We start from the raw sequence: 25,480 nt of genomic DNA, 5'->3' as shown, positions 1-25,480 counted from the left end.
ATCTGATAGGACTTGTGTCCTTACTAAGAAAAGAGAGACACCAGGGATGCGTACAGAAAAAAGGCCACGTGAGGACACACCAGAAGATGGCCCTCTGCAAGCCATGGAGAGAGGATGCAGGAGAAACCAGCCCTGCTGACACCTTCGTCTCGGACTTCCAGCCTCCAGGACTGTGACACACTAAACGTCTGTTGCTTAAGACTCCCAGCCTGTGGTAGTTTCTTAGGAGAGCCCTGCAGACTGATAGAGACACCCAGCCCTCCCAATACGCCCCAGCGACCCTGGCCAATCAGGTCTTACCCCTCCGGGCCAAGGATGCTTCTGTCTGCAACTGTCCATCAACAGCACTTGCATGACTTGCATGACTTCTGGCTTAACCCCATTATGGAGTTTGCGTCTCACTGCAGCAACCTGGCTGGTGGGAGAAAGCCCCACACAGCACGCTCTCGCAAGCTGAGCATCCGCACCACTGACCCCCAGAACATGGAGAAGATCTGAAGTCTCCCGAGGGAGCCAAATGAATGCACATCCACTAGACAAACATCTGTCCGGGTGTCTCCAGGTGTGACGAGAGGCCAGCTGGAGGGAGGTCAGCCACCAAGAGCGACAGCCTGGATGGTGCCCCACAGCCCAGATGTCAGGTGCTCACACTCATTTCCTCCAAAAGAACAAGGAGGACACTGAGGCGCCAAATTCAAACAGCTTTCCCCAAAGGCACACAGCTAGAAAGCAGCAGCCCCAGACTTCATTCAAAGACTCCTTCAACATATAGTGCATGCCCCTCAATCAAGAGTTATAAGATGGAGTAGAAGCAGAAACCACAAGGAAGGCTCAAATAAAAGGTTCCTGGGTATGAGAGAAAGAGCACAGCATTTGTTTTGTTTTATTTCCAGGCCTGGGGAGCAGAGTACAACTCAGGAAAGGCGTTCCTGCCACAAGCTTCATAGGGCATTTATTATCCCCAGGCATGCGTGTAAATGGGTGCCGTGTGCCCTGGAGGAACGGGAAGACAGGAGGCCGTGACAGTAAAGTCTGGGAGAAGAAGGAAGCACAGGCAAGTGTGTGTTCGTGGGAACCACTCGGTCTGCACAAGCAACAGCAAAGTCACGGGGCGGGAGCGAGAGCCGGAACCTGGGTGCTGAGACGGCCAGCCATCCGTCACAACCAGCAGGATGAGCAGTCTGCACAGTCCACACACAGCTGAGCAACTTCTCCCTGCACCTAGCAGGCCCCCGATCGCGGTGTCACTCAGCTATCCCCAGTTGAGCCTAAAAAAGTATCTCACTTCCATTAAGACTTAAAAGGCAGTGCTGGGGCTGGCCCCGTGGCCGAGTGGTTGGGTTCGTGTGCTCCGCTGCAGGCGGCCCAGTGTTTCGCTGGTTCGAGTCCTGGGCGTGGACATGGCACCGCTCATCAGACCACGCTGGGGCAGCGTCCCACATGCCACAACTAGAAGGACCCACAACGAAGAATATGCAACTATGTACTGGCGGGCTTTGGGGAGAAAAAAGGAAAAAAATGAAAACAAAAATCTTAAAAAAAATAAAAAAATAAATAAAAAAAATAAAAAATAAATAAAAAAGGCAGTGCTGTCCTCTGGCAGCTTCCCAGCTCCCTGTATCTGTAATTTCCATCCTTTAGATTTGCAAGGAGTCATTCGGAATGTTTGAAGCCACTTATCAGCTTGCACACGATGTCTGCACATCTTAAAGACTCGCATCATGCAACGCATAATGACGTTTCAGTCCACGATGGATCATACACACGACAGTGGTCCCATAAGACTGGTATCATGTAGCCTGGGTGTGTAGCAGGCTGTATCATCTAGGTTTGTGTAAGTGCACTCTATGATGTTCGCACAATGACAAAACCACCTAACAATGCATTTCTCAGAAACTGTCCCCATCGTTAAGAGACGCATGAGTGCACCCCACAATGTCCAGGTCAACAGCAACCAGACTTTTTCGCGCAGAATTACAAGGAAAGTGGACTTCAGCAGATGCACAAAATCATGCTCACGACTGGTGGTGAGTGTCTCACGCTGCTGGACAGCCACGCCCCTTCCCCGCTCTGCCGCCTGATGCTGTTGCTGGCTGCGCAGCACTGACGGGCAGGGCTTTTGGATACAGCTTCTCAATCAGCCTTTGAGGGCCTGCCCCTCTTCTCTCCACTGCCTTCCTGATGGGGCTGCCAATCAAGGTGGCCAAGAGGTGGCCGATTCCCTCCAAGTGTGATGGGAGAGAGAAGCCCGGTGCCCCACAGACACGGTGACTTGTGCCTGCTTCCTGGACCCCTCCAGGGGCCCTGGTTCAGTCCATCCCCAGGCCTGGCTCTCAGGACAGCCTCCCAGGCTCAGAGTTGCCCCCTCATCCTTCTGATAAATTCCACATCTGCTTGAATTAGCCAGAAAGGGATTCTGACGTTTTCAACCAAGAACCCAAACAGACCAATTTACCATATTCTGCTCTAAGGATAAGCAAATTCTGATGAGTCTAAAAAGCACAGACCAGCTGCTTAGGGCAAAGATTGCCTAAATTTGGGAATCTTTTTTTAGTGACCTAAATTCTGAAGGTAATTCTCAAAATGGTAATCTCTAACGGCAGCTTGGGTGCACAGCCTCGGCCACGGGCGTCGTCTTTGGGATACTGGAGTCCTTGAATATGTGTATTACACATCAGACATGGCCAGAGCTTGGTCCTTCCACTCTCAACCGGTCAAGCTCCATGGAGCTCTCACCACACAGTTGGTCCTAGACGAGATACTGGGGTCTGGTGCCATGGCCACAGTCCCTGAGCACAGTGAGCCCACGCTGGGGAGAGACGAGTGAGACCACAGCAAGAGCAAAGGGCACAGGCCACATGTTGGCATCACCCTCAGGAGCCATCCGAATGGCCCCCAGGGCGCGGTGACACGTGAGTGAGTGAGTGGTGAAGGCATCTCTGTTAAGAAAAGAAAAGCAAACCTGGAGACAGCAGCCAGACCAAGAGGAGCCCGAGGCAGACAAGATGGCCCCCAGGCAACTGTCTGCAGCACAGGTGCCCGCGGGGAGGGGCAGGCCCAGCTCGAAGGGCCCTGGGTGCTCAGCGAAGCAACTGCACGCTCATTTCTCTCTTTACCCCATGACTTGTTCTAAAAAGGCTTAGGGGTGAAGCCGAGGAATGTCAACCTCATTCTGAAAACCCTGCTGAGCCATTAAGGGCTTTTAAGCAGGGCCAGGCGTGGCCAGATCTGTTCTGGAATCTATTTATGGGTTAGCCAAGCTGTCCAACACGAAGGACGACATCGCCGTCCTCGGACATCTGAGCGCAGATGCACGGAGTCGGGGATGCACAGCAAGGTGAGACTTGTTAGGATCACCTGTGCTTCACCGCGAAACATAAATACACGTCGACTACGCGCCATCAAAGATGCGGGGGAACGGGCGCACCCTGCGAAACCGATCATAAAACAGCGACAGAATCCTAGGGCTTATCACACCGTTCAAAACTGAAAAGCCATAAAGTCATGATTTATCTGGAAGAGCTCGACAATTCCCAAGAAGGTTTAAAGTGGGGGGGGGGGTTGCGTGTGCATGGGCCTTGGAGTTTTAATTAAGAAAGGCCTGAAGGATGGGCCCAATGCACAGGCGTCACGTGTGTCCCCATGGAGAAGGGAAGCCAGGCCTTCGGAACCAGCCACGGGGATGACAGCAGCCGGACGTGAACGCACCGACGTGAACACGCGGGACGAAAACCACACTCCATGCATCTCAGATTTCACGATCTCAAACCCTTAAGGTAGTGAGGTATCAAGACAGTCTGAAGGAAAGTGACCAGCCTGGTGTGGAAGGACCCAAGGATTAACCCCGAGAACCACAGCGCCCACGAGAATCCCACCACTGCCCTGGGGCAGGGGTCCGGACCAGCCAGGAGCCCCTCACTCCTGCGAGCAGCCCAGCGCCCTTATCTTACAACATCCAAAGTGCTTAAAAGAATAATATTTTCACTCACGTATCTTAATTTCTGGGAGAGGGAGGCAAAGGGCAGGTTCTCCAGCTGGTGGGGAGATTATATGCCCTCAGGGGACACAGGAGCTGCTGATCAGTGGCAGGACCCCAGTGAGGTCAGGGCCTATATCCAGCTCAGAGGTCAAGGTCTACCTTCAGGTCAAAGGTCACAGCCTACATCCAGGTCAGAGGTCTCTGTCCAACAGCACACACCATGGCTCATCCTAACAGGGAAAGTGAGGCAGGAATGGGGAAGGAAGGGCGTGGGTTATTTTCTTATTCCCATCCACAAAACCAGCATTTCCCATCCTTGGTATTCTTCCCCAAAAGTAAGAAAACTGACGCCAAACTCCCGAGAGAAAAGTCTGCTCTCCCGTAGCTGGCCGATGCGGCATGGGGGCACAAAGTGACCGCCGACAGGGACACTGATCATCATCGCCCTCCACATACGCTGACCCCCACCATCAGCGCTTCTAGGAAATCTTTGTGGGAGCAAAACCCACCGTTTGAGAAATCACATGGGGTTTTTTCCCAACCCTGTGAGTAAAAGAACTGAACTCTCCCAAACGTGGGCTCATCAAAAAGATTTACACAGAAAGTCTCCAAGAGGTTTGCTCTTGGCCCGAGAACAAGTGAGTAATTTCCCTGAGCCAAGCGAAGGTTAATAATCAAAGAGGTTCGTTAAGGCTGCCCTGAGCTCAGCTGCCAGGCGGTGAGTCATAAAGAGCCGGTGGAATTTGCCTCGTCGAGCGCTGGAAGAGGGACAGCAGGAGAGAGAGGCCCATCCCCCTGGGGAGCCAGTTTCCTAGAAAACGAGGGGAGAAGGAGCTGGCGAGGCTCACGCAGCCCCTCGCCCCCCTCCCTGGGGGCCTGGGTCAGACCCGGGGAACGAGGCCAGACCTCCTCTTTGAGAAGGGCTCCATCCAAGGACAGACCACCTGGAGAAGGCCACTGCCGAGCAGCCCGCGGTGGGCGCAGAGCTCCGCGCTGCAGGTCAGAGGCAAGGAGGGACCAGACGCCTACCCTGCGTTCTCAGCCTCAGCACTCCCGCAATCCTGGGCTGCCCGGTGCACCGGAGGCTGTTTCGAAGCATCTTTGGTCTCCACCTACCAGATGCCAGGAACACCTCCCTCCCCAAAGTTACGACCACCAAAAATTCCTCCAGACATTGCCATACGTTCTCTGGGGGGCAAAACTGCCTGCTTCCCTCATTACGAACCACTGATGTCGGCCAGAAACTGGGATTCACCAGCAGGAAAACTGAGGCCACAGTCAAAGTGATGCGGAGGAACCAGGACCTGACTCTAAACATCGCCCACAGCCTCCTGCCCTGCCTCACCCTCGCCTGCCCTGGGGCCGGATGCACAGGCAGCTCCTGGTCCACTCTTAGACTGCACCGAGATGGTTTTACTTTTTAGTTGCTTCATAGGCACCCAAACAGGTCTGACTTTCACAAATATAATATGTGATCACAGCTCGTCTCTCTTGGACTCCTCCATCTCGAAGGAGGTCTCACCTCTTTCCTGTTCTGCCTCTCCCCATCCTCAGCCTCACCCCTACAGCCTCTGTGCCCCACCATTACTACAGGACCCTTCATAGCCCATGAGACACGGGCGGCAAAGCCTCTTTCTCAAGGACAAGTGTCATCCCCCGACAGCCACAGCCAGCAGCCTGCTGAACCTAAACCCCAAGTGGATACTCACACTGTTGCCAGGAGTTTAAAATCACACCCAATTCAGAAAACAGTTCGGCTGTTTTTTTTAAAATGTTAAATATACGCCCACCACCTTTCCCAGCCACTTCACTCCTAGGAATTTACCCAAGAGGAACGGAAGCACGTGCCCACACGAAGAACTGGACCTGAAGGTTCTCACCAGCTTTCCTAGGAAAAGCCACCACCCTGGAAACAATCAATATCCATCAACAAGATAAACTGTGGTCAGGCCACACAATGGAATACTACTCAGCAATAAAAAGGACAAGCTACAGAAAGGCACTACAACCGGGATGAATCTCAGCATCGTCAAGTGGAGTGAATGAAGCCCGACAAGGAGAGAGTCCATTACCGCGTGATTCCATTTCTATTAAATTCTGGGAAATGCAAGCTAATCCACAATGACAGACAGCAGATCAGTGCCAGCAGACGGGGGCAGGAGGGGGGAGGGGTCACAAAGGGGCAGGGGGAAGCGTCTGGGAGAAGGGAGAAGGGCACGTTCAATATCCTGGTTGTGGTTTCACGGATGCATCCATCTGTCAAAACTCATTAAATTGTCGACTTCCAATACATGCCCTCTCTCCTATAGAAACCATAACTCTAAGTTGTAGAATAAAATAAAATAAGTCCAGAAAGAGCACTGCAGCTGCAAAATTCACCAATAATTCTGACGGTAACTGCCAGCAACTGTTGCATCACATGAGGGTCACAGGGTCTTACAGGTGAGTCCTGCCTAAGCGGTGAGGGTGGCTCAGGTGGGAAGTCACAGGTGGCACCACCACACACTCCCTACACCGCTCAGATGCCGCGGAGGATGAGGCGGTGGAGGGGGGGGCACAGCCACCACCCATGCTTCCCACCGCTCCCCGATCACCAGATACAAGGCCCCATCGCCCCTCACTGAGCCTGCAGGACGGGCAGGACGCCGTGGTCTGCTCCCTGAACAGATAGGGAGGCATGACAAAGTCATGCCTGCAAGGGGAGTCTGGGCAAATGCCCTTGGAAGGAGCGCTGTGGGCAAGGCACTGGACAGGAACCAGGGAACCGCCGTCCCAGTGAAGAGAGCCGCCACCGGACAACCCAGGTGAGCCACGCCTCCCTCTCCACACCCGGTGCCCCTCTCTGAACGAGGGACGGTGCCATCTGACCCACCCCGCCCATACCTGTGTCGGAAAGCAAATCACGTGCCAAGCCTCCCAGATGCAAAACTGGCTGCACTCCCCTAGGAAAGCAGCGTCAGGCCGTGCACTGCATTCTGCCACGTCCGGCTCTGCCATCCTGCTTTGCATGACCCCAGGCACATCACGCTGATTCCCAGGGCATCCGTTTCTCCCTGTTACGCTAATTATAGCTCAGAGAAAAAGGAACTTCTATTTATGCGGGTAAAACACTAACTGCTTTCGAGCATCTGCATTATTAAAATGTCACATAATTCGTGTGGCTCGAAGTTAAGAGCTATAGTTTCAACCAGCCGGGATCAGAGGTTGTTGCAGATTCTCTGAACTTGGGTGAATCTGCAAAAGCACGTAGTCTGGAAACTCTCCCTCCTCCCACACTGTGAACCTGGAATCGCAGGCAGCTGGCTTGCCATCATCTCCCCTCCTCACACAATCAAAACCGCCGGTGAGCTTCCCAGTGCCACCAAACTTCAGCAATGGAGTAAATGTGAACCCACAGCTGTTAATTTCTTTTAAACCCCGGTGAGCAAAACTGAGCACAAATGTGCGTTTCGAACCGCAAATCGGAATCTGCAGGAGGGGTGCAGACAACAGAGAACCCCTCATGTCTCACGGGCTGATCTGAGAGGTTTCCTTTCTCAGTCCTGAGTTCAAATCCTGGATCAGCCAGGCGTGGGTGGATCTGGGCGAGGCTCTAAACTCTAGGCCCTCAGGCTCCTGGCTTGTAAAACAGGGTCTCTGCCACCTCTGTCCTGGGATGGCCAGGATAAAGAGACACAAAGGATGTTAAGCCCTTAACATGGGGTCCCATAGATGGCACACAATAAACAGTTGGTGCTATTATGGATTTTAAGGGAGGGAAAGGGAAGAAACTAGGAAGGTGTTCATGAAATGTTTAATAGAAATTTCTGGAATCCAGAGCAGGAGCAGCTGTCAGGGCTGCCTCCAGGCAATGGTATCACTTACAAGGCAAACGTGTGCCTGCCTTGCTGCTGGAGCAGAGCCATGCCCAGGACCACAGGGCTGGCCCAGACTTCTCTGCCAGCGCACCCCACCCGTCATCCACAGCCTGGTGCTGGCCTCTCCCTGATTGTCCTCAGAGCACATGGCATTTTTAAGGAGCTGTTTATGTCCTCTCTTCTTAAAAACAAATTCATAACTAACATCTGAAACAGAATCACAGGGGTGGGGGGAGAAGATGCTGCGTGCAGCTCCTTAGCCAGTCGGCACCGCACGCTGGGCCTGGTACAGAGGACCACTCAGCAATTAGGCATCTACAGATGATGTGACAGATTCCAAACAGCAGCTTCTTTGGGGGCTCTCCAGGTACAGAAGCTAGGCATAAAAATACAAGCATGCATGATGGCAAAATGGTCCACCAATGAAAGAGCAGGGAGTTCTGAGAAAGGACTCGACTCAGCTCCAAATCTTGGCTGTGACCTGGCTACCCGGGGGCTTCTGGGAGAATCTGCAAGAGGCTGCTCCAGTCTCCTTCAAGCTCAGAGAAAAGGCTGGACTCCAGCTAGAGATCATAACGCACGCAGAGAAAAGAGCAAGAAAACACACTCTACCAAACCCCGTAAACAGATGGCTGGGGGCTCTGTCCAACAGGCTGGGCTCTGTCCATTCGGCTCCCTCGTCCACCCCCAGCCCTCATTTCTCCCATCTTTGCAGAGTGTAGACAGAGGACAGGAGATCAGCACAGACTTGGGTCGAGGAAAACAAGAGTAAATGCTTAGCTTTCATTAGTGGCTTTGAGTCTTGGTGGCCCTGCTCACACAGACGCAGCTTCTGACAGCTCCTAACCCAGAAACTCTTGGTCAGAGAAATTCAAGTTTCTGATTAAAATTCCTGTTTTTATGTCCAGAAAGCCCCCAAAAAGGCAGCATCATAGTCATCATAGTTTGTCATGTTTGGAATCCAAGCTTTAAAAATTCCAGTGTCTGCGGGCCAGCCCGGTGGTGTAGTGGTTAAGTTTGCATGCTCCACTTCGGCAGCCTGGGGTTTGTGGGTTCAGATCCCAGGTGCAGACCTACACACCACTCATCAAGCCACGCTGTGGTGGCGTCCCACATACAAAATAGAGGAAGACTAGGAGCCAGCCCCATGGCTGACTGGTTAAAGTTCTTCATGTTCCACTTCAGTGGCCCAGGTTTGGGATCCCAGGCACAGACCTTCTCCACTCATCAAAAATGCTGTGGCAGCGTCCCACATACAAAGTAGAGGAAGATGGGCACAGATGTTAGCTCAGGGACAATCTTCCTCACCAAAAAAAAAGAAGAAAATTCCCGCTATCTGAATCTAAGAGCAGTTATGTAACAAGAGCCAAGGTAACAGTAACCATGGAACATGGCTCTTCTAAACTCAAGTTTCTGGAAAAGTTCACTGAAATTAGCTTTGCACAGTATCTTCCTCCAGGATTCTGAGGCAGGGGCTGTTTTAAGAATCAACATGTGGTTGCAGTGGGACGGAGAATTCTGTCCTCTAACACTGGAAGGTATAAACTCCAAACAAGATGGTCCACGCATTTCTCCATCCCTTCTGCCATTAGCAGGAAACCCCCCAGGCTGCTGGGGCCGGCCTATTAAACAGAGACCAAGACCACTGCTCCTGCCTTCTGGGGGGGGAAGACATCCTCATGCATCCATACAAACACACACACGCACAGAGAAACGTAATTATAAATCGCATTAAGTTTGGCTATTGTGAATAATGCAGCAGTGAACACAGGGCTGCATATATGTAGAGAGAGACATACACACACAAGAGAGAGGGAGGGAGGATGAACAGGGAGTCCAGCTAGGTGTGGTGGCCAAGGAGGACTTCCCCGGGTCCCTGGGTCCCTGTGGCATTTAAGATAAGGCCTCAGGAGCAAGAGGTCTTTTAATACAGTCAGGCTTCACTTAACAACAGGGACACATTCTGAGAAACGCGTCGTTAGGCAGTTTCGTCATCGTGTGAACGCCATAGAGTGTACGTACACAAACCCAGATGGTATAGCCTACTACACACCTGGGTTACATGGCACTAGTCTTATGGGATCACTGTCCTACCCGAGGTCCATCGTTGACTGAAACGTCATTATTCGGCACGTGACTGGACTTGAAGGGAGCCAAGCTGTGAGCAGAATTCTGGTTGCCTGTTACTGAAATTATCTGACGAAAGGGACAGGCAAGTCATCTGAAAGTTCCTCCCACCACGATAATGTGAGTGAGGCTGGAGCCGTCCTTTATAGACTAAACCGTCAGAAGGAAAGGGTCCCTGTCCTCAGCAGACGACATGTTCAAAAGTTAAGCTTTTTCCACTTTTGGGGGGAGGGTGGTCATCGTGAGAGTGAGGGAGAAAGGGGAGGTCACTCAGAACCACCAACCTTTTTTTGTTTTTGTTTCTAGAAACTCAACTCCTAGTTGAGTGACAATTAAAGAAGTGGCAACTGAAATATATTTTGCCATAAATTCCCCTCAGCTAAAAGCCGGCTTGGACTATGACGAGACGACCATGACAAAATGGAGATTAAAAGACTAAAAAGCTTCTGCACAGGAAAGGAAACCATCCACAAAAGGAAAAGACAGCTCACCAACCGGGAGAAGATATTTGTAAATCATATAGCCAACAAGGGGTTAATTCAAAATACATAAAGAACTGATACAGCTCAACAACCAGAAAATGAACAACCCAATTAAAAAACGAGCAGAGGATGTGAACAGACATTGTTCCAAGGAAGATATACAGATGGTCAACAGGCTCACACAAACATGTCATCATCACTAGTTATCAGGGAAATAAATCAAAATTACAATGAGATACCACCTCACGCCCATCAGAATGGCTATAATTACCAAGACAAAAGATAACAAGTGTTGGAGAGGATGTAGAGAAAAGGGAACCCTCATACACAGCTGGTGGGAACGCAGACTGGTTCAGCCACTATGGAAAACAGTATGGTGACTCCTCAAAAAATTAAGAATAGAAATACCATATGATCCAGCTATCCCACTGCTGGGTATTTATCCAAAGAACTTGAAAACACTAATTTGAAAAGATATACGCACCCCTATGTTCACTACAGCATTATTCACAATAGCCAAGACTTGGAAGCAACTCAAGTGCCCACCAATGGATGAATGGATAAAGAAGATGCAGTGTGTATATATACACACACACACACACACACACACAATTATATAATGGAATACTACTTGGCCATAAAAAAGGATGAAATCGTCCCATTTGCGACAACATGGATGGACCCAGAGGGTATTATGTTAAGCAAAATAAGTCAAACAGAGAAAGATAAATACCATATGATTTTACTCATATGTGGAAGATAAATAAACCCATAGATATGGAGAATAGATTCGTGCTTACCAGAGGGGAAGGGATTGGGGGAAGGATGAAAGGGGTAAAGGGACACATACATATGGTAATGGATTAAAACTAGACTATTGGTGGTGAACAGGATGCTGTCTATCCAGAAGCTGAAATATAATAATGTACACCTGAAATTTACACAATGTTATAAACCAATGTGGCCTCAAGTAAATAAAAAATTTAAAAACAAAACAAAAAACGCACCCGGAGTCTGGCTTGAGATTTCAGATACCGAGGCTCAGTTAAATGGAAATTTGGGATGGATGCAAAGGCAGGGCCATGAGCCAAGATGGCCTGAAGTCCCATGAGAGGGGAGGAGAAGAGTCCAGTTCATCAGGCCAGTGTAACCTGGGCGGGTCCCGGAGATGCGCCCTATGACATGCTCACAGCAACAGAGAACTGTGGTGAAGACTTCGAGAGATGATGGGAAAGGAATCTGCTGATTCAGTAGCCACCACCCCGCCCCCCCCCCCCCCAAAAAAAGGCTGTGTGGTCATAGGCCAGCTATGGGCAGGATGTGGGGACAGCTGCAGGGGGTCAATGAGGAGGAGCCCGGGGATCATTAGCCCATGATGAGGTCATCACTGGCTCAAGGACGACCCAGAAGACATGCCCCCTTGGGGCCCAGTCTGGGGACAAGAATTCCAGCCTAATCGGGTTCTCTGATTAACATGGCAGAGAGGAGAATCCCACCAGAATTCAGCTCCCAGTTCAGCCCGAGACGACTCCAGTTTGGAGCCTGCTCCCTAAAACTCAAGAACTGGAGAGGTGACTGAGAGATGAGTCAGACTTCCAGAGTCTGCCTTAAGACCTCCCACATACAACAACACAGACTCCGTAACCCTACCCATCGCTTTCACCCCGTGCTCAGTATCAGGACAATGACACACCATCACCAGGGTGACAGAGTCTCACACCTGCTTTTTACTCTCTCTGGGGAAGTCTGGAGGAACAGAATATTGTGGAGATCACCACTGAGGAGGTTCCTTCTGCAGACTCCTGCCTTGAACACGTGTGCACGTGTTACACAAGGCACACAAGTGCCAGATCATCCAGGTACTACATGGATTACACACATGCATACAATATTTCCTTCCTTTTGGGGTATTACTCTACTAAATGGAATTGTACTCTCTGCCTGTTTGCTGGGGGAAGAACTGTGGTGGTGCAACAATTCAACACAATGCCCTGGGGGCAATCCCACCTCACTGATCAAGACCTCTCCTCCCCTCTCTCCCCAACTGTGCCTCCACCAGACCTGGTCAGACTGGTCCCGAGTTCAGGGACTGAGGAGCAATGGATGGGGCAGTGGCAACCACTTCGGAGTCAGGAAGAACCTTGAGATCAAAGTTCAATCCCATAGATTCTGGGATCTGAAACTGACACCTGATGGGACACGTGCATTTCCCAAAGATCCCATGGGAAGTCACTGAGCCAGAAGCCTGTCTCAGATCCCCAGGCTAGGGTTATCTGTCCCTCACAGACCACGTAAAGTCACCAAGGCTGTGATCCTCCGTGACATCGCTCTGCTTCCAGGAAGCTGTCCCTGTGTGACATGTTCCAACAAGAAAATACCTGTGTTCCATATCAATACATTGGCCCCTCCTAAAAGCAAAGTCCTGGGACACAGAAGACTTTGTGCCACCCCACCCCCAAAATCACCGAGGCCCAGAGAGGGGCTGCCCTCCCAAACACACAACTCAGCATACAAGTCAAGTCAGAGTTCAATTTATGTGGAATTCAAGACAGAGTCCAATGCGAAGTTTCCCTTTGCATTCAAGTTTGAACCGTATCAAGATTAACCCAGCAAAAAGGCTGCCCTTCCAAAGCACAAGTTACACCAACTTCTCTGCAGAATGAGACAGCCTCGCACTCGATCCACCTGAACGAAACCTCGTCCCTGCTGTGCCAACAATCCCCCTGGAATCAGACTCCACTCTTTCCGGAAATCTTTTGGATTCCAAGCCAAAATCAGACCAGCCTAGGAAAACTCTGCATTCTATGGAAAACGCTATTTAAATTATCCCCTGGACTGGGTGGAGAGATACCCAGCACATCAACAAGCAGGAAGTCAAGGCGATGGGTATGCACCAGCTCACTCTGAACATTCTTTCAACTCCTCCACACGTTTGAAAATTTTCATCAAAAAATGTTGACGAAAAGAGATTGCCCGAGTTGCGACCAAATTTCATCTCTTTTAGCAGTAAAACGTCTTGCTCACACAACTCCCAGACCCTAGACCAGCGGCACGCCCCCTTCCCCAGGGCAGACCCAGGAGGGGCCGAAGTCCACACAGGTGGGTGAGGGCTCCGCTGAACAGGTGAGCCGTTCGCCGACCACACCCTGCTCTCCACCAAGCGCCCCAACGTTCACGTTCAAGGAGTGCAGGAGCGCCCCATCTTCCCAGACCAACAGGATCACACCACGCCACGATTCTCTGAGCCCCAGGCAGGCAACCTGCAAACTGAAAAATCTCCCATTCCACTCCATTCCATCAGAAGAAGCTAGGATTCTAGAAGGAACGTGGGCTCTGCAGTCTAAGTCTGGAAGCCTGAGCCACTTTCAGAAACAGCAGCACTGCCACGGAGTCCAGACGCCGCTCGCCACCCAGGTGGGGCCCTAAAGACTTGTGGGGAGAAGCACAGAACACAACTGCCCCCGGCCGGAGCACTGCTCTCAGGGTGCTCCTGGCCAGGAGATCTCGGAAAGGGTCGGGGCTTTGGGAGTTGGAGGGGAAAAAACTCTGATTTAGACTACGGGCAGAAAGAGATATACACATTTTTTATTCCCAGCATAAAATGACCAGAAAGCAAGTACAGATTGAGAAAGCTCGGGAAAACTGAATTTTTCCTAAGTGAAGAACTGGAAACTGACTTTTTTGTGGGAAGATAAGCGGGGTTTCTTTCGGCAGAGATGACAGTTTTCCAAGGCCTCCTGCTCGATGAGGCAAGATGACACGCATCTGTCAAAGACCCCCCCCCAAATGTCATTAGCTGCCCATCTTCTGGCGTTCAAACAGGGCTTCCTCCGGGAGCCCCTGGGCCTGTTCTCTGCACCCTCTACTCGCCTAGGCCCTTACACACCTGGCCCACCGCACGCACACGCCCTGTCCTTGTACTGCTCACCTTTGTGCTCCCAGCACCCGCTCTACAAGACTATGGATTAAAGCCATTAAGTGAAAAATATACACACCTGACAGATAGACAAATCTAGATGGATACATGCATCAAGCATCACATGGTAGACGCTCCGCACGGCTCTGAAAGAGGCACAGGTGGCCAGGAGATCACCTGTCCGGACCGGCAGGACCACAGCCCAAGCCCTGCGAGCAGAAGCTCAGTGTCATATATGGGCTGATCCAGCTCCTGGAGAGAGATGCACACCAGCCATACTTCCAAGGGACTGACGGACGTAGACTGTGCCTCAGACACCCAGTGAAGAATCTGCACAGGAGGAAGTGGCTGCAATGCATTCTGGATGCCTGACTCTCAGCCTGTTGACAGACAGGGGTGACTCCTGAATGCACACAACCAAGCCCATCTCACTGGGACAGAGCCTTCCTCTACAAATCCTGGGTAACCGTCCTGTGGGGCCGAGCACTTGCCTCCTGCCCAAACCTCTGGGCATCTAAAGGTAGAATCCCCCAGACTTGCCCCCCACTCCTGTGCTCCCAGGAATCAAATCTCAGTCCCTCCTCCCGGGTCCCTCCATCCCAAGATGCACAGGCAACCTAGGGGCTGCACATCCACGTGTGTCTCTAAGGCCCCTCTGTCTCTCTCCCCAGCCAGGCTCCCACCTTCCCTCACAACAGCCCTGATTGGAACCCACCCTGCCCCTCCCCACTGCCACGCCCCAGCCCTAAGTCATCGCCTCTTCTATCCTCTGTGGCAACAGCTGAGCATCACAGCGACGCTCCCCTCCACAAAAGGAAACCCGCAATCAATAGTTTCCTGCTGCCCGAGGAAAGCGCTCCCAGCCTGCTCTCCAGGGCCAGCAGCACTCTTCTCCATCATTCTGGCCTCTCACCCCCAGTTCTCCACGCAGTGCAGAGATTCAGCTCCGGATGCTCCACTCCCACTACCCACCAGCCTGAAAGGCCCTCCATGGACTGCCGGATGCTACCCAGCTTCCAGGTCCGGTTGAGTTCATGCTCTCCACAGAACCCCCTCCCCGAGGCAGCCACACTGCCTCGTATGGCTGGTTATCTCAGCAGGTATTGCTGTGGCCCCCTGGGCTGGATCTGAGGCGCGCTGGGAGAGGGGCTCATGTCCCACACATGTGCATACCCCGAGAGACAAAAACTGCGCCTGGCTCATTGTTGCTGCTTGATAAAATCTTGCCCATTGATTCTCACATTAGCCACTTCCTACACTCAACAAAGTGAGGATAAACGTGACCCTCCCACCCCCATCCCTCAAAATAAATATTTGCGTTTGTTAAGCCGCTGGAGAAGTTCACACACGCACACACACCCCCGAGCCGCACACACCCCTCGATCCACAGCCATTGGGTCCTAATAAGCTTCCCGGTTTAGGTCTTGGTTAGCGTGGCCTTTGCCAGCAGGGATGGGCAGCTCCCGGGACACAACAGAACAAACAAAGAAAATAACCCCTTGAGAACAGCAGAGAGTTGGCAACACTGAGCCTTTCTTTTTTTCTTTTGTGTCTTCCACATAATTGCTACAAACAACTGAAACTGAAGAGTGCTAATACGTAACCACAGCACCGTTCAGAGCAGCAAATGAGTTTCCCTTCAAACGGCAACACGGACCCAAAGGCTATCTCCAACCCAGGACAGTCCAAATCCAGCTGGAAATGTATTAGCCACTTAAATTTTTTTTTTATGTACAAAGAGTGGAAAGAATGAAAAGCAAAAGAGGGAGGCAGCAGGTAAGCACAGTCTGAGTGTCATGAAACGAACCTGGAACAGCAAACGAAAGTCTCTCCAGATAGGGGCCACCCGCCTGATGGAGTGGTTTCAGGATCAGCTGTATCCAGCAAGGGAGAAGAGTAACAGAAGACAGAGCACTTAGCTCCCAAGCACACATCCTACAGGAACAGGGGCACGCGGGCACCAAACGATATGGATGTAAATGTGCACAGCGGTGCTATTCCTACCAGCCCCAAATAGGAAACGACCCAAATGCCTACCAACAGTAGAATGGATGAAGGCAATCATCTCTAACTACACACACTACGGACGAGTCTCGCCTCTGCCGACCACCTTCTCTTTCTCGATCCGGATGCTGGTTACCCACAGGTGGTCAGTTTGTGAAAACTTCCTCCCTCTGACAGGGGCATCTTTCCGTATTTCAGTTCCATGTCAAAAAAAGAGTTAAAGACATTCAGGCAGTTTGAAGGGGTCTCAATTCCAAACTCCAAATAACCATCTGTGGAAAATGAGAGACCCGGGCCTGAGGGTGGAAGCTAAAGCTGAAACAAAGCTCATGTGCGTCTCTGTGTGTGTGTGTGTGTGTGTGTGTGTGTGTGTGTGTCTGAGAGCAGGTTCAGCAGCCTGAAATAACAGGAGCTGTGTTGGAACAGGACAAGACTGAACTACCGCTCACAGCAGCACCCAGATCTTCGAAAACAACAACAAAGGGTGGGCTGACGGGCTTCCGGAAGTACCCTCCCTGGAAAGTATGCCCATTCTGCCCCTCGCAGAAAAGGACACTGGAAACATAAACAGCAGAAGTTTGGGGCAATCTGCTCTCTCCAAAGCAATTTCTGTTCCATTACAAAAGCGAGCAAGTACTTATCTATAATACCAAATCTTGCTGAACGCCACCATCTGCCCTCACAAAGAAAAAACTCTTTCAGAAAACTAAAGTGGGTCTTGTTTTGTGGTAGGCATTCACTAAAAAAAAAAATTCTAATTCCTTCTTTTCAAGTGTCCTCAATACGGTTAGTATGTCCATATCAAGTAAAACTCACTGAGTTAAAAGTTCATTTCCTAATGATACTGTTCTCTCTTTGAGACTGTTCTCTCTCTGAGAATATGGTAACAGTAGCTTACGCGTGCCCACGTCTTAAGCTGGAAATCAACATGCTTCTATTTGCTAGAGCTTGCTGAATGTTGACATTTCTAAGACCAAACATAAATCGCTGGTGAACATGGCTGGTCATTATTTGGAATTCTTCTCTCAGAACCGTGAGAAGTGTTTCCCACCCTTTAAAAAAAAAAAGCAGCTTCTAACCATGATGCTAATGACAACCAGACGGCGTGAGCAGTTTTAAAGATTAGACAGTTGCTTGTGTAGAAACACGGTACAAATACTCCAACACGGCAGCCCAAAAAAAGACAATCCCCATCAAACAGCGGGAGAAGTGTGAAATTTGCAAATGAGCCCCCGGTTAAACAAAAACACCAATCTGTTCCCAGAGAGCTCGGGGTGGCCACCTGTTCCGGGCTGGTGGCGAGTTCTCATCACCAGTGGAAGAAACAATATCAGAGCGATGACAGCCCCCTCTCGGGCCCTGGTCCCCACCCTCGAGTCTATATTTAGTCTGCTCTTTATGGAAAATGTCCCGACCTCGCACACAGACAAACTATTTGGCTGGTATATTCAAAGGGTCCCTTAACAACCTCTTCTGGCGGGGGTGGTATTTGCTCTGCTTCCCTCCGGAGCCAAGACACCCACTTCTGGCCTCGGTTCGCTGTGAGTGGGGAGCACAGGGAGATGGAGGGGCTGGACCCAAACTACAACACCAGCCCAGCCCCTGGAAGGGTCATCAGTGCATCTTGGGAAAGTCATTCCACACACAGCCCAGTGTGCAGGCTTCTCACACTAGGAAACGGGAACCAAAAACCCCTCTCAGCCCCTCCGAGGCCCAGGGCTCCCAGAAGGATGGGGCTGGCTGGGGGCACGAAGGCGCGTGCGCACTCAGACCCCTCGCAACAGTAACAGATGCTGTAGAGATTAGAGTCCCTTCTGCAGAGTGGATTCCGCCTCTCAGAGAGAGGTACTGCACCAAGGGAAGGAATTATGGAGCTAAGCAGCAGATCAGAACCCCGAACCCTGGATTTTAAAAATAACTAAGCTTGATCCGATTTGCCCAACTCAATCACTTAAGCAAAGGACTCAAAGCATCCGGAGCGTTGGGGAAGCGGGTGGGAGCACGGGACCCGGGTTTGACTGAATGTTGAGAAATCTGAGAAAAGACCAAATCAGTAGTTAAAACAAGCCAGAGCGAGACTCACGAACTATAAACACCTGCAGGGTACACAGGAAAAGAGAAGGATGCAAAATAAGGGATTTTCGTCTTAACAAAATAAAAAGTCTGGTTTGGGCAAAAGACAGAGGTGGCAGTAACAGGGCCACAGGTTTTGTTTTGAAGGTTCCTGCAGCTGCTGTAGCGGGTTCTCCCTCCTGAGTCACTTCCTCCAGGCACCCCCCTCACTCCCCGCAACAGGCCTTGTAAGCTGCTAATAACATATATCTCTCCTTTCACAGAAATGCTCTTTTAGCTCTGAAACAGCGGTAACAAAACGTATTATCTGCCCAATTATCATAACAAGTGAATATTGAAGAACCACATCTAAATATATAGGAGAGGATGCTGAAAATCAACAAAAGACAGGAAGGGAAGTCCACAGAACCACAGACCAGGACTTAAAAGGGAATGGGACATCAGCTGGTCCTACCTCCCTAGGGACCGCCTTGGCGATGTCCATCCCCCACCTGACCACTTCCCTCACAGGGTACTCAGGACCGTGGGAGTAGAGCGAACATGGACTTGAACTCATTTGGACCCGGATTTAAATCTCTCCTCCCGCTGTGTTTAAGCTGTGTCACCCCTCAGCAACTCCCTGGGCTGCTGGCCTCCCCCATAACCTGCAGGGAAAGATGAGAGGAAGACCTCTCACTGACTGGAGCAGTGCCTGGAAGAAGGAGCATGGGAGGGCTGGCCCAGAGAAGACCCTGCCCTTCACAGTGATGCTTCTCAAAGTGTGGTCCCCAGACCAGCAGCATCAGCATCCTCTGGAAACCTGTTAGAAAAGCACATTCTCAGGCTCGCTCCAGATCTACAGAACTAGAAGCTCTGGGGGTGGAGGCCAGCAATCTGTTTTCCCAAGCCTGCCAAGAGATTTGATTGTGTACTCAAGTTTGAGAAGCACGGTCTTCAATGTTAGAATGAAGAGACTACGTTATGTCAGTCACCTAGCTGTCACTCATTGGTCCCTGTCAATGATATTATTCTATGTCTGAAATCCACTTACACCGGACATAAAGAAACGCCAACCTCTTGCAGACAGCCAGGCTGGAAAAGTGGCCAGGATTCAGCAAGCAGATCTTCTTCCCCTACATCCACTAGAAAAAAATCTCATTTCCACCCCAAACGCCACATGGCATTTAGTTGCCACCCAGGCTAACCCACCAGATCCAAAAGGTGCCCAGTTCTAACACCTGTGCTCTCACGACAAGTTTCAACACACCCTCACTTCTGCCGGAGGATAAACACTATTTATATTACCAACGAGCAGCACAAGGACCCAAGCTCCGGAGAAAATGCCAGCCCCTCCAGCAAGTCAACAATCAACAAACAATTCCTGGACATCCTCCAAGGACCAGACAAGACACGCTGGATCACTGAGGAGAGGAAAAACGAACACGACCCGATTTCTGCCCTCAAAGGGCTCCCAGTCCTTCAGGCTGGAGTGGTGGAGGAAGACAAGAGAACAGAGCTGGGGACACAGTGCAGGAGACCCCATCTGTGCCTGGGAGAGGCAGGGAAAGACGATGGCATCAGCCAGATGGGAAGGGACGCCTGGACCGGGAGGAGTCGGATGCCAGTAAGGCATGAAATTTAACTGGAAGCAACAAATAGCCAACTGAGAATTCTTTTTAAGGAGGAGACTACAGTATTTACATCAATAACTAAAAGGCCCCATACCTGCAACCTTGGATGAAATTTTAAATATTACAAATATAGTCAATAGTGGCAAAGAAAAATTATGCTCGTCCACGGCAGGAAGAAGAAATTTGTTCCCTAAACACCTACACTTAAAACACCAGATCAAATAAATTTCCCAATGAAAATCAGCTCTTACAAAAGTTTTGCCGTGGTAAGCCACTTGACAGAGGACGTGATACTTTGGGCTATTTGTAGCAGTCTCAAATGCTTGACACCTCTGTAGCGGGAACACACTCTTGGGATGGTTTGCACATATGGCTTGTGGGACTATGAATAATCAGGAGCTGGGTTTCTATCTCATAAGGAGGTACAGAGCCGGTGCTGAGGTCGGATCAGCCCACATCCCCTCTCTCGGGCAAGTGTCCTACACTTTCTGGGTCTCAGAGGTGGCATCTATGTCATGGGACTGCCACAGGATACATCAAGATGATACAGGGTCAGCACTTGGCAATCTGCTGTACACAGACACTCCACAAAGCAGCTGTCTCATGGGATTAAGTGGGTTCCCTGCCCCATCTTCCCAGGGGCCCCAAATGCCAGGGCCCAGCCCTGGAATGCTCCTGTGAAAGTGCCCTTACCAGGAATCCTGGCAGACTACTCCCGCCAAGGACAGACCATTGGGACCTCTCCCGAACCCTCAGAGGAAGACACACCAACCACCGGTGGGGTCAGTGGGGAACTTGGTTCTCCCAATCTGCTGCCTGGTGCAGGTGGAGGCACAAATGCTGGTTGGGGGCCCCACCACTGCCAGATGAATGAGCTGGCTGGGTTCTCTTCCACATCACAGTTCGGCGGCTGGCAGGCTGAATTACAACGTGCAGTTGCTAATAGAGGCTTTATCCTTAAAAGAAGAACAAGCTTTATTTAATGAGAAAGGCAGCTGACTCATTTACCTCAACCGGTCAACCCCGGACAGACTTCTTAAAGGAGAATCAGATGGGGAAAACCGAAAACAAACTGTTGACACTAGGGGCACGCAGGCTGCAGGCTCATCTCTGGGCACGGAGAACACCCGCGCAATAGGGCTGCAATTCACAGCATGGCACAGCCCTGTGGGACACCCCAGAAATCTGATCAGGTGAATCTGAAAATGATCGGCAATGTTTCCATAAACGCCACCGATTTGGAGGGAAAAAATAAATCTCTCAAAGTCTAAAATAAAGATTTGGGGGAAAAAAACACCCTTTTTTTTTTTTTGGCAAGGTAATGTTCTAAAGCAAGACAGACCAAAATCACATTTCCCATGCCTCCAAATAGGGCCACAGACCCATTCTTATTTGGGAATCTTGGTGAGCTCTTTCAACTAAAATACATCAGATTCAATCCATCATTAAGAGCTTTTTTCAATCCTGACCCCACTCTGAATCACCCTGAAATGAACATTTGCCAAAACAGCCTTCCCTTTGACAAGGCCACTCCCCACTCTAACAGCAAAAATTCCTGAAGACGCCAGAAAACAGGGAAATTTTAAGTAAATTATGGTACAGCCAAATGCTAGAATATTATGCCAACATGAGAAATCGCATCTTAAAAGTTTTTCATAACACTGAAAAATGCTCACACTATGCTGATCAAGAAGCTTGTAAGTATGACTCCAGTTCTGTGTATGCACACACAGAGGCGGGAAAAAATGTCTAGCTAGACATCCTCCAAAATGCAGTTTTCTCTGTTTGGTGGAACGAGCGATTTTTAAACTATTGACTACGATGTGCATATACTTGTCCTGATTGGAAATGGTGATATTTAAAATTCATGAAGATTGACACTTTGCCGCTGGACCATCCTAAGCTCCAAGGTTCCTAGGCAGGAGCAGATCCACGTACGTTTCTTGGGGTTACTGTGATGCTCCGGGGGAACACTCAGTTATCGCACTGGGTTCCTCCAAACGCATCTTCAGTCTCCAGACCCCAGGGCAATGCTCTCTGGTTCAGTACGTGTGAATAAGCCACACCCTACACAACTGCACAAAACTGTTTCTGCAGAGGTCTCTTCTCACAGGAAAAATGTCGTCCTGCCACGACTGAGCAATCCTCTCCATGTCCAAAATATCAATGATGTAGACATAAATCACAACCATATCTTCAAACTGGCACAGAGTGGGAGAACATTTCATTCTAACAAATGAACTTAGGTTTCATTAGAAGGGGCAGCGTAAGGTTCTTGGGGAGGCTGCAGACCTGGGCTCTCTATTCAAACCATCTGTTGGTTCAGACCAGACTTTGAATGACCTCAGTCAAACGTTCAAGAGGTCAATAACCCTCCCTGAGCCTCCATCCTCTATAAAACGAGGATATTGAAGCTGGCCCACATTCTCTCCCGGGGTTGGTACAGCCACACAATGAGATGATGAATGCAAGAGTATCTTAGCTAAAGTTTTACACAAATGAAAGGTGGTATCACTGTTGATAATAATGCAAAGAACAGAAGCATATTTGAATGGTTCTTAAGCCTTATTAAATTAACAACAGCCCTGACACAAGATAGACGCTCCTTTTTCTAACAGAAAAATAACAGCATCATCAAAGCCCCAAACAGGATTCATTCACTGATTCTGAGTCTTCTTAAAAATGATAAGGATTCCAGCCAAGAAGGGGTGTGAAGTCTCGCATCATAAAGGCAGGCATCAAGCTACCAAAAACCATCATCTAGGACTCACACAGTATTTTTTTTAAGAAAAGAAACACAAAAACACATCCTCTTGCTAGAAAGTCAAACTGCTTTGCTGAAAGTGCTTGAGAGCCCAGAGCTCAGCTTCAAGAACGGGAAATGAAAAGGAGGCGTCATGAATCACACTCAGCTAGAGGAATGTGCACAGTGACAAGGTGCTCTCAGCCAGCTGCACTGAATACTTGGGCACCGGCTTTCAAAGTGTTTCATCAGACTTCTGAGGATGCTGCCTGAGAGCTGGAAAGAGACAAGTGAAACAGGCACTGGGCCCTTCCACTTTGATGGCAATGGGACCAGAGCTCAGGTGCTGGAGGACCATTTCTGCAACATCACCCCGGCAGCAGCAGATGTGTGCAGGTCCACGGCCTCCCATAAGTCTCGTCAGAGGCACACTGCAGCCTGTGCCTCTCGAGGAATCTGGAAGCACCTTAAATTGCCAACAAGGCAGCCAGGTGCACTGAGAGCCAGGCCCCACGTAAAGCTGGAGCACAGCTCGGATCCTCTCTGGGAATCAGCAAGTCCCCTGTGGGTACAGCCAGCCAATCAGCAGTCTGGCCGGGACACTGTTCAAGTCCATGGAGCTGCCAAATGCCAAGAGGATCAGCACCACAACACCCACCTTCTCCATCTCACCGGCCAAGCGTCAAACCAAGGCACTCTGGGGTTAGCAATTCAGACTTCAAGGGCCAAAGCAAAGCCCTCCAGTGACCGAGGCGCCCCCACTCACAGATGGGGGTAGTTGGGCGACTGCCCGCAGCCGGGATTTTGGACACTGCCAAGCCTTGGAACGTTCTCATTGTTCCTCAACAGCGGCCCTACTGGTCTTCGCTTAGGACAGTTCCATATTACAGGCAACCCACCCTACAAGCCTTTTGCCATCACTGGCCAACAGCGATGTGAGGGGAAAGACTGCATTGATCGAGGCTGGGGTATAACTCCATATTCTACATTTACATCCTGCCTGGTGCCCCAGGTGAATCTGGGCAGGACCAAACAGAGACAATCCAGAAGCCTAGGAGCACAGGAACAAGAGCCACTGATAACCCCGAGAGACCACAGGCCCAGGAAAGGAGAACTCTGCTGCACCTGTCCGGGGGGGTCAGAGCCTTGCCTCACATGCAGGACGGGGGGTGGCCTCCAGGGATGTGAAAGTGAGACCCTGAGGCTGTGGGATCCCCTGCCCTCCTGCTAGGGTGGTTCTTCTAACTTGGCCCGGGACTTTTGGTAGAAAATGCTCTATGGAGGCCAGCCTTTGCACAAGGCAGGTGGACCTGCACCTGGACAGGATGCCGCCCTCAGCGGGGCTGGCTCTCTGCGTGGGCTCAGTACAGCTGCTTCCACTGTGCCCCTGAATTTGGCAAAGACGTGAAGGGGGACGGCCTGCTCCGCCTAAACATGCTGTCCAGAGCCTCATCCCCAGCAGCAGCACCTCTCAAAACACGTCTTCAAAGTCCAGCAAGACGCTCGGCCCTGGCCTGGTAACCTGTCACGGCCCGGTGGCCGCCAATCCTTCCAGCTGGTCCCCGGTATCAGCTGGGCCGGGTCCCTCGAACTGCCCAGGACACGGCCTCATCGAACCACTTTCTCACAGGAGACACTCTACTGCCCATTCTGGAATTAACGCTGACGGTCCACCTTCCCCGGCAGAGCCCGCGGCGCGCTCGCCCGGCCCTCGGCCTCCCCCTCGGCTCTCGCCCGGCCCTGCAGGGTCAAGAAGCACCGCAGTGCTCACGCGGCGGGGCAGCCGCGTGCCAAGGGCCGGCGCGTGTGTACACAAGCACGCACACTCACACGCGCGCGCACACCCCGCCGCGCCGGGGGCACCCGCTCCCCCGAGCTTTCCAGAAGCCCCGCGGCGGCCCGGCCCTCACCTTCGATGGCGATGACGTGCTCCCGGATCTGGTTCTGCAGCACCGGCTCCTCCACGCGCTCCAGCAGCTCATAGATGGAGTAGATGTTGGGGTGGACCGACTCGAAGCGCTGGATCTCGGCCCGGATGGCAGCCGAGTTGGCCAGCTGCTGCTGGTAGTTCATGGTGCAGGCGCCGCGCCCGGAGCCGCGCGCCCCCCGCCGCCGCCGCCGCCGCCCCGCGCCCCGGGGCCCGCGGGCCGCCGAGCCCGGGGCGCCGCAGCCCCTGGGGAGCCGGGCCCGCCGGCGGCGGGCGGAGGACGCGCGAGAAGAAAGGAGCGGGCGGAGCAGGCGCGGGGACTCAGTTCATGGCCGGGACGCGCGGCCGGCGAGCGAGCGGGCCCCGGCGCCCGGGTCAGCGCGCCCCCATGGAGCGCGCCGCGGCGGGCGCGGCCGGCCCGGAGGAGGCTCGCTCGGGCGCCTTCCTGCGCCGCAGCCGCCTTCCAGCCCTAGGCGCTGCCCCACCGAGCAGCCATTAAAGCCTAGGCAGCCGCCGCGCTCCGAGCGCCGGGGCCGAGGGCCGGCCCCCGGGCAGTGCCGCGCCGCTCCGGGCGCCCGGCCGCGGCGAGGGTCCGCGCGCTGCGTGCTGCGCCGCCCAGCGCGCCGAGGCCCCCGCGCCGAGCCGCCGCGCGCCGCCCGCCGAGCCGGGACCGAGCCGCAGGCACCGTGCGAGACGCGGAGCCCGCTCCGAGCGCCGCCCGCCCGGCCGGCCCCCTCCCTGGCACGCAGGGCTCCGGCCCAC

The 25,480-nt window shown here is 51.8% G+C and overlaps 1 protein-coding gene across 6 annotated transcripts in view; it reads right to left on the bottom strand.

Moving 5' to 3' along the window:
* AGAP1 (ArfGAP with GTPase domain, ankyrin repeat and PH domain 1) overlaps nucleotides 1-24,972 on the bottom strand; it is a 559,287-nt gene extending 534,315 nt beyond the window's left edge. For 3 of the 6 annotated variants that reach the window (XM_070618665.1, XM_070618663.1, XM_070618666.1), the window contains exon 1: nucleotides 24,702-24,944. In XM_070618665.1, coding sequence (XP_070474766.1) covers nucleotides 24,702-24,864 — 163 coding nt within the window. In that variant the 5' untranslated portion in view covers nucleotides 24,865-24,944. Of the gene's footprint in view, nucleotides 1-24,701 lie in introns of all 6 variants that reach the window. The other 3 variants (XM_070618664.1, XM_070618667.1, XM_070618668.1) reach the window with 2 other exon arrangements.
* Between the last annotated feature and the right edge of the window lie 508 nt (nucleotides 24,973-25,480).

This window comes from Equus przewalskii, chromosome 5 (assembly GCF_037783145.1).
Source record: "Equus przewalskii isolate Varuska chromosome 5, EquPr2, whole genome shotgun sequence".
Classification (NCBI taxonomy): domain Eukaryota; kingdom Metazoa; phylum Chordata; class Mammalia; order Perissodactyla; family Equidae; genus Equus; species Equus przewalskii.
The sequence above is the reverse complement of the archived record's forward strand: the minus strand, read 5'-3'. Positions and strand labels throughout refer to the sequence as shown.